This window comes from Paramisgurnus dabryanus, chromosome 7 (assembly GCF_030506205.2).
Source record: "Paramisgurnus dabryanus chromosome 7, PD_genome_1.1, whole genome shotgun sequence".
NCBI lineage: Eukaryota > Metazoa > Chordata > Actinopteri > Cypriniformes > Cobitidae > Paramisgurnus > Paramisgurnus dabryanus.
The window spans coordinates 37,449,917-37,459,329 of NC_133343.1; the positions used below are offsets into that span (position 1 = coordinate 37,449,917).

General features: G+C 37.3%; 1 protein-coding gene across 1 annotated transcript; it reads right to left on the reverse strand.

The window, feature by feature from the left end:
• Positions 1-885: 885 nt before the first annotated feature.
• Positions 886-9,287, reverse strand: ppp4r2b (protein phosphatase 4, regulatory subunit 2b). Its single transcript, XM_065279789.2, has 9 exons — positions 9,153-9,287; positions 8,191-8,272; positions 7,099-7,269; positions 6,319-6,412; positions 5,969-6,006; positions 5,079-5,153; positions 4,864-5,004; positions 2,334-2,638; positions 886-2,253 (listed from the first exon to the last, which is right to left on the reverse strand). The coding sequence occupies exons 1-9, from the start codon at positions 9,271-9,273 to the stop codon at positions 1,919-1,921; spliced, it is 1,362 nt and encodes a 453-aa protein (XP_065135861.2). The 5' UTR covers positions 9,274-9,287; the 3' UTR covers positions 886-1,918.
• Positions 9,288-9,413: the final 126 nt, after the last annotated feature.

Here is a 9,413-nt window from a genome sequence, read left to right on the forward strand (position 1 = left end):
ACAGGTGAAAAACATTGTTTCCCCTGTAATAACCTGCTCAAATCGCTGCTCTGTCTGATTCAACAGGAAACTGTTAAGACGTGACTGGCACTAAATAAGAAAGCAAACTTGTATTTAGGAATTGAAGCAAAACAACTAATGTTAGAGGATTTGCACTTGCAAAGTGATTTGGGCAACTTGCATGAATTTGAGAAACAATATCGCTCGAGTGTGATATTGCTCTATATCATCACGGCTGTGATTAGGCCTGCGGCCGAGTGCCAGAGGCAATCAAAGCCGGCCCGTGATGATATAGAGCAATATCACACGACTCCAAAAGCGATGTTGCTTTATACATAGATATGCACACTAGATGTCGCCTTGGCTACGGCATTTCATTGGACCGATTGTAGGCCAGGGATGGGCAACTTCGGTCCTGGAGGGCCGGTGTCCTGCAGAATTTAGCTCCAACCATAATTAAACACACTTGAAGCAGCCAATTAAGGTCTTACTAGGCATACTAGAAACTTTTTGGCAGGTGTGCTAAGGCAAGTTGGAGCTAAACTCTGCAGGACACCGGCCCTCCAGGACCGAAGTTGCCCATCCCTGTTGTAGGCAATGGTGTAACGGAAACACAAATCACCATAAATCGTCATGAATGCGATTTTCTTGGTTTTCTTTTTGTTCGTTTCAACAGTCAGTATGTATTTGGAATTGAGTCCAGAAAAAAATTATAGTTATTTAAAATAAGACCGTGTAATCTAATTCCTGTAAAGGTTATATCTGTTCACTTGGTTTAATTTTTGATGCATTAATAAAAAAAAAACTAGAAAAAAATGGTAGCTGGAAAAACACAACCAACTTTTGTAATAATGTACAAACTTAAGGAAATGAAAGGGTCATCCAAACATTTAAAACCATAACATTTATTGCTTCTGAATACTGTAATGAAACCACACGCATTCAGTATATACAGAAAAAAATTAATACAATTATATATGGATGCACCAAGGGCAGAAAACACAATGCTCTACAAAACACTACTTTACAGAAATTTAAAAATTCTGAATATCAAAAATGTACAGCTGCAAAACAGCAGCCAGCGAGACAACCCGGGATTGTACTGTTACGAATGACTGCAGCAGTCATAAATAACAAAACAGCTTTCATTGAAATGCTGGTATAAATTAATGTAAATCATGAAATCAGCATTAATCTTTCGAGAGGTAAATGTACCTGACGTAAAACGCAGGAGAGGTTGAAAAAACCAATTCAACGTCCTCTCTGTCAGTTACACACAACACAAATTTAGACTAGAAAGGAAATATATGTTAAAACTAAAACAAGGCTACTGTCTGAATTATTTAATAGAGCTGTGGTTATGGCTTGTTTTGGTTTGGAACGTAATCTCTGAACAGTGTACCTGTTATGGGTCTATAAAGAAACCCATTGCTCAGGGCAAGACCATAAACTCCACTTTTATGCTGTCGGACGCCGTGTGACCAAAATATTAACAAACCGATGCAGAAGAGATACGTCCTAGACTGTGTCCCTGACAACCTAAAGCTTACAACATAAAACAGGACCACTTTCCTGGACTAAAACTAAAGTTAACTGTTCGGGGATCATCACCACTGATGGTTGAACCCAAACTAATTTTAGCCTCCCCAAAAAGCAGACAGCCACGTCATGAAATTAGGGAAGAAAACTGTGTACAAAACTATTCAGTTTAAAACCTTCACTTCAGAAATAAAATCCTATGTACATCTGCATAAAGTGTCCATTTGGGAACGTTGGAAAAGGTGAGCGTCCACCAGAAGGCGCGTGGTGGTAGGTCAGGTGTTGCTTTCGATAGCCTTTAAGGCCACTTAAGTGTGTGTCGTCTTAATTTCCACAATACAGTGTACGGTTGTTGTACAGGGTAGGAGTCAGCAAGCCTTTAGTCTTGTTCCATAGGCTCCTCCTCCTCAGGGCTTTCAGAGTCCTGAGCCCCTGACCCAGAGTCGCCCTCTGTAGGAGAGTCTGCGCTACTGCTGCTGGATGTTGGTCCAGAGGCATTTTCATCAGTGCCGCTGCTGCTGCTGACCTGCTCGTTTGGCTCCTCCCCTTCTCTCACCTCAGGGCTAGAGGCCACGCCTGCCGGGGCTCTCTGCTCTGATTGGTCCATATCGCTGGGCTCCTCCACAGTAGAGTCTGAGCCACTGGGAACCTCTCGCTCAGCAAAAGCCTCACAAGAATCGGCGGCCGTACACTCGGACTGTGTGCTGGAAGGCTCTGTGATGTAGCAATAAAAAAAAACTATGGAGTAAAATGCATTTCATTCAGCTTTTTCTTTATTAAATATAAAATGTTACCTTGGTCCTCACAACTGCTGGCTGAAGAAGCAAGGTTACCATCCTCTTCTTCATTAGTATCATGCGACATAGACACGGGCGAGTCGGCATCTTCCGATTTATCCGAAGAACTCTCAGACGGCGTAGATCTGTGCCCCTCCGCCTGCTCATCTGCATCATCTATGTCCTTCTCCTCATCCTGGTTGAATTTGAGTCTCTTTACTTCATGTTCTTCCTCTTCCATTCCCTCCTCCTCTTCATCATCTAAATGTTTGTTCTTCACCGAGTTACCAAGAGGACCACTGGTGCCTGATGATGATGAATCACTGTAAAGAAAAGACACGTATGAGCATGCAGCTGCACAGTGGTGCTTCAAGGAAATGTATGGGTTTTCTTTATCTCCTGATTTTTTTAAATATTTGTTGGAGTTGATCAGTGTTCAATTATTTACCATCTGGGAGAACAAAATTCATTAATTCAGCCATTCAAGACACATTAACCAAAGGAGGAATACGCACATTCTGATGTATGGTGGAGGCATCTCTGGAGACCTTTCAGTGCTCAAGTAGGTTAATGTTTTGGTAGGCCAATTTTAAATCGATTAAGAAAAAAAAGAGCATTTAAATCAAATTTCTACTGTACATTGCATTCAGAATTGTGATTTTGAAACGGCGTGATTTAAACATTATTTAAAATAAAGTATTAAAAAAGTATTTTAACACAACTTGGTCCAAAAAGACCACTTCATTGTAGATTTTAGGCTTCTAATTTAAGAAAAAAAAAGTACAAAATATTAATACGATCTATAAAATGTTCATACAATTAATATGAATAAAGAAGTTAATACAATCAGTGACACATTTACATTTTTTAGTAGCAATAGTAATGTAGAATAAAATGCAAAAGCTTACATTTGTCTCATAAATTTTCATATTTTAGACCCCATTGTACTTTTGATTACATTGTGTTTAAAATTGTTTTATACATTTGTATTGTAAATGTTTTAATGTAACAGTCAATTGTTGTTCACTTTATCAATTTACTATTTTACTATCTCTCTTCTCTTTAGTTTTGCTTCAACAAGATATGTGACCCTGTCTCTAACATCCAGGCTAAAGTCTCGTTTATTTGGGAATAGGGATGCTTAACGATTAATCGATAGCAGAATAAAAGTTTTTGTTTACATCATATATGTGTGTGAACTGTGTATAATAATTATGTATATATAAATATGCACACATACATGTATAATAAGAATTTTTATATATATATTTGGTATTTATATATAATATAAATTATAAATAAATATTTAAATGTATATACACATGTAAACATTTCTTAAATATATAAACATGCATGTGTGTGCATTTATTTATACAAAGTTATTATATACAGTTCAAACATATATATGATGTAAACAAAAACTTTTATTCTGCTATGGATTAATCGCGATAAATCGTTAAGCATCCCTATTTGGGAAACAAAAAAATCAAATATTATGGGGATCAAAGTTTGATTTAACATAGATTTTAACCTTAATGCGTCAATAATAAAGATATCAAGATTGTGTTAACACTAAATTAAGAGTTTGGTTCCAAAACGCAATAAATCCATTTTGACTAATTTTGGTAAAAAAAATTCTATACCAAAAAGTGACAACTTTCTTGACAGCGATCAGCTGTAAAATGTTTTGGTCCTGCTCGGTTTTCGTTGACAGTGTAAAATAATGGAAAGTTTTTCATAAGATCCCCTTCTGGTCAATGTGTTAGCATGAGAGAAGCTTGATGAACAAGCAACAGCCAACATTTTTCCTTCGCCCGAGTGCCTCTTGCGTAAATTATTCGATGTTGATGGCTTACATTTCTTTCCCGTCACAGAAAAACACCACAGGTTTATCAATGCCATCAAAGTATTATTTAGTTTTTTTGTTTGTTTGTTGATCACGAAGTACAAAGTAGATGAGGAAAACTAGGATTCCCTGAGTATTAAAAGCACCGCCGTTATTGTTTACAATGCGTGGAATGGTGCGCTGCGATTTGTTGAGCGGATGTATTGTATTCTGCAGAGAAGGATGAGTGGCGTTTGTTGCGGTTTGGAAAAAGGGAGAAAAGACGACAGAATAACACGGCAGATATTGGATTTTGCGGAAAATTAAGAATTTACTTTTTAATACCCGCCAGATACATTACTAGGGCTGTCACTTTTGAGAAAAATCAAATTCGAACGGATTTCGGATATCATGCAATGTATCCGAATATATTCGAATAAATGCGCTAAACATGTCATTTTAAAAACCGGATGATTTATTTAAAGTTCGAATACGGATATTTCACGTCATGTTCGAATGCATATTCGAATATCGAATAAAAAGTGACAGCCCTATACATTACTAATTTTAGTGGTAACTTTATTTTCAAAATGGCGTTTATTGAGTTTTGAAAAATAAACTCTTCAAATGTTCTTTACATCATGTAGGATGCTTTACGTAGAAAACATTAAGTCACAAAAAAATTACTTTAGCTGGGTTTTCAAAAGCATGGTCGAACTCTACCTGGGTGTTTGGCTGTGTCCCGGTGATGTGTTTGGCTCTTTGTTTTCTGTGCTGTCTGGAAGGCCGTTTGTGGCCAGTGAACCGGACATGGAGTGTTTCTGTCTGTTTAATGGCCTGGGGGTTCCTGGACCATTCACTTTCCTGTAACACAGCCATAGTCTAGTTTTATGTCTATTTTCAAATGACTATTCAAAAGCACCATATACTTTTCTCACCTCTCTGTAAAGGCGGATGTGTTCCCTGATAACATGACTCCATTCATTCTGTTTACTCCACTGCAACCGTTTTTCCTAGAAAGAAGTCAAAAGCGCTTGATTTTTTTTTATTTAAAATAGGGAAGCACCGAATCCAGGATTCGGCCGAATACTGGGCTTTTTGACGGGGTTCGGGTTCGGCCGGATCCTAGATTTTTTTTCCACCGAACCGAATCCTAGGCTTGCGCTACGCTGGTCGACGTCACGCGGCCGTTGATTACACACATCGGGTGTTTACGTGGAGATGAGCTTTTTCTTTCGGTGAGCTTTAGGGGCTGGACACACCAAAACTTTTAAACACTGCTGAAAACGCCTTGAGGACACCAAATGCCAGCTGTTTTTCAGCCGAGCGCTTGGTAGCTGTGATGCTTCAGCTGTGAGCCGGTTGGTTGCTGTGGTAATGTCCCGCCCCTCCTCCATTGTAATTGGACGGCCGTGTGAAAACTGACATTGACGAGCGGAGCTTCTCACTCAAAGTTAAATATTGTTTTCAGCGCGGAGCTGCTTGCTTATTGGAAAAACGAGCGTGTCGCAACGCATCGCTTTCATTATGCATAGGCTTATGGTAATTGTCAAAATAGTTTTCCAACTTGTCATCCTGGCATAATGTATAGTTAAAATTAAATAAAATGAAAAATACATGCTGTGGACGTTGTATAATTCATTAATGTGTTTTACTGTGTTAATGGAATAAGGATGCGAGTAGGATTCGGTATTCGGTTTCGGATTCGGCCGAATCTTAAACGGTGGATTCGGGATTCGGCCGAACCTAAAAAATCTGGATTCGGTGCATCCCTAATTTAAAACATCCTTTATATTAATGAATATATTAATATATACACATTACTTACTCAGATGCTGGATAGATACAACTGACCACCATCACATTCTGATGAAAGGAGACGACAAACATAAACATAAATACAAATTCTGCCAACTTATGCAAAAAAGCACAACCACAGTTTTCTTAAGATCCAAGGATTTAATGTTAAAAAAATGGTAAAATACAAAGTTCACACAGTTAAAAATAACCTATCACTTTTAAGCTAATATCAGTGAGGTTCAAATTTAAAGCAAAAATGTGTGGCTTTTAAAGAGATACTTAGTCTTTCCAAGCCATTGCATATCGGCACACATCTAAAAACAGCATCACAGGTTTACCTAAATGTCTTGTTACCTTAACTGTGGACCGTTCACTTACCTTCTCAACCCCTCTGAGGAATTTCTCTGTTCCTGTGTAGTTCCTCTTAGGTTCTGTGAGAAGTTCACATAAGCGCTGGATGGTAAATGGAATCCTGAATAGGAATATTGCAATGTTTAAATTAGCTCATCACATGTCATTCACAACAAACTCGAGAGAATCACGCTCGAGAGCTATTTTATTGCGTACTGATACATGAAAGACAAAAATGGTGAGGAGAGAAAATGTGCGGCAAAAAAACAACCCTGTCCATGCTCCGTGTTATATTCAACAGCCAGGAGATGGCACACTTGCTGTGGGGTAAACACTACTGTACATCATCAAACCTTAGAAAAGAGTTTTGTAAGAAATGCAAAATATGATTCTACAGTTTTAGGGATTAGGGATGCACCGAAAATAGCATTAGCGGTTTCGGCTGAATGAAAAATAAAAACGGCCGAACAATAAATAAATAAATATAAAATGACACTTTATATGGCTCCTTAATGTTGTTCTACTAGCGTTGGAGATCACTACACTTTTCGTGCGTTTTTTAAGTACAGAGATTGAACATAACCAAGTCAAGTCTGTGACTTAAAAAAATACTGAATAAATCGGAAACACTACCTGGTTGCAAAAAAAATATAATAGTTAATTATACATTTATTATTAATTATTTTAAGCCATACATAAATATGATCAAAAGCTAAAAAAGTACAGAATCCACATAGCTTGTATCTTGCAGCTTTCAAAGTATTCTGTATTACTAGTCCTATGAGAGTTAATGAGAGAGTAACTTGCCCACTATATCCATTAACAATCTTAAGAATCCTCTCCTTCATTTCTTCAAAAGGTATCGACTCCACGTTGGGGTTTGCTGGTCCTCTCTGCTCCGGAGCCGATTCTCGGAAATCCTCCATTACTTTCTCTAGTTTAAATATGAAGTAGCTTTTGAACTGAGACCATGACACCCTAGAAGAATGACAATATGCAATGAATGTAACTTAGTTCAGCAAATCACTGTAAGTAAAAAACATGAATGCATCTCAAAATATGCATCGTCTATGTAGGGTTGCGTGAGGCAAAAACTAACGCAGGGTTGGTTATAACACGGACCGTTTACATTGTTGCACATGGTTGAGCGATTGTTTTTCTATTATTGTTTTCACGCTGCCAAAAGATGATCTCCCACAAATTTTGGGAAAGGTATAATGTTACTGAGTTATTGATGAAAAAGTGTTTTGGTTTGGTGACATGTCAGTAAATTTTTTCATCAAATGTTTATTTCGGTTTATGAGTTGGGAGTGTAAGATGCCAAAACCAATGTTATGTCATCTTAATCAGTGTCTTGTTGACTAAAACATAGCATAATTTTGAAATATGTCTGCAGCTCTTAACAACCTTTTTAATTGTTAACCAATGATTGCTGGCTGCCAACAAAATAAATATCTATATATTTATCATCAACTTATCACCAATTTATCATCAATAGTTAGATATAGATATCTTTAGATCTATATATATATATATGACAATATATATTACACATAAACTGATTCTTTATTAATGTTCATTGAAATTATTGTGTGTTTTCAGGCAAATTTATTAAAAATTTCGCAAAGCACCCACTATGTTATATGCGTAAGCGGCAAAGTAATAATATAACACAAGGCGTAGTAATACAATATATCATGCAGCAGAATTATAATATAACCCTGTGCGAGTCTGTTGATGTAGTGCATTCAGCGCTCTTTTTGGTGGAAACTTGACAGAGTTCTGGTCAAGTGTTCGTTCCAGCCTCGGCGCCGACACGGAGCCAGTCCCGCTTAAAAAAAATTATATTTTTGTCGCCTAAACCAATGACATGTCTCAATAGGCAAATGCTGTACTTACAGGGTTTCCCCAGTCTTTGCCATATGGCACAAAAACTGGTCCAGAACCGGACACACTTCCTTCTTGCCCTTCTTCTCAAAATCTGGAGGACAAATAAAAAACAATTCATTTCATGTCTGTTCCTATCTAGTGTATGTTTTAGTGTTCCTGTAGCCCACTTGTTGGAACATTAAGAATGCTTTAAAACAAAATGTACGCACTGTCGATTTGAATGAGTGTTTTACAAATGAATGTAACTGTAATGTTTATGAAAAAAAGAGACACATTTGCAAAGATAAAAATTTTGTAACAACTACTCTCAGGTGTATTTTGACCCATTAGATGTGAGTTTAACAAGTCCTGATGTTATATTTATGTTTTGATGAAAATATAAGAAAATCTATGAATAATAATTAACCAAACACTGCAGAGCTAAACTTGAAAATCTTGTTTTTAGACTTTTCATCTTCAAAACCATTTAGACTATTTAAACTGAAACGATAAACATTGCTTTAATGAGGAATATGGGAAAATCCTATAATGTGAGCTGACATCTTTAATCTTCAATAGACCGGCAAATAAAACAAGAAAAAAATGCGTCCTAAAGAAAATCCTACTTTATCACATTTGATAATTCATTAGTTTTAAACAAACAGGTGTTTATTAACCCGTGTACTTTACACAACTACTATACATCACACACTAAACACTAACTGCTACTAAGTTAGCTCTCTCAATAACAACAGTCCTGTCTATTGTTGTATCGGCTGAAAAATGCTTTACTTTGACCAAAAGACAAACTGAAACGAGAGAACGATATCTTCTCAACACATCTCTGAACATACAACAGACTTCGAAAAACAGGAAAAGCCATTTAGCCACAGGCCATGCTAACATAAGCTAACTCACATCATCCAGTTCACACACTGATTTAACTGCTCTCTAAACTCACATACACCGACTCCACACACAAAGATGTTCACCTTTAAGAGCTTCCAGAAGTGTGTCTATCTCCATGTCTCTAATGTTGTTGTTATCTCCTACTGGAAAACGAGAGCCGATGACTGCTGTTGAGCTCAGTGAACAAGGGGAAAGGGGAAACATTTCAACATGGCGGCGGCGGCTGCGTCACTTCCGGCCGCCGCTCTTCGAATGCGCTCAAACTAATCAGCCAAGGTTCGTGCCATTTTCTTTAGTTTTAAGGTTTAGTAGTTTGCCGTTTTGCAAATAAAATTCATTATAAA

Coding starts and splice junctions, on each gene's coding strand:
- ppp4r2b (XM_065279789.2), bottom strand. CDS start 9,273: ATGTTTCCCCTTTCCCCTTGTTCACTGAGCTCAACAGCAGTCATCGGC. Junction 7,270..8,190: donor GCAAAGACTGGGGAAACCCT/GTAAGTACAGCA, acceptor TCATTCTTCTAG/GGTGTCATGGTCTCAGTTCA. Junction 5,005..5,078: donor ACATCCGCCTTTACAGAGAG/GTGAGAAAAGTA, acceptor GCTGTGTTACAG/GAAAGTGAATGGTCCAGGAA.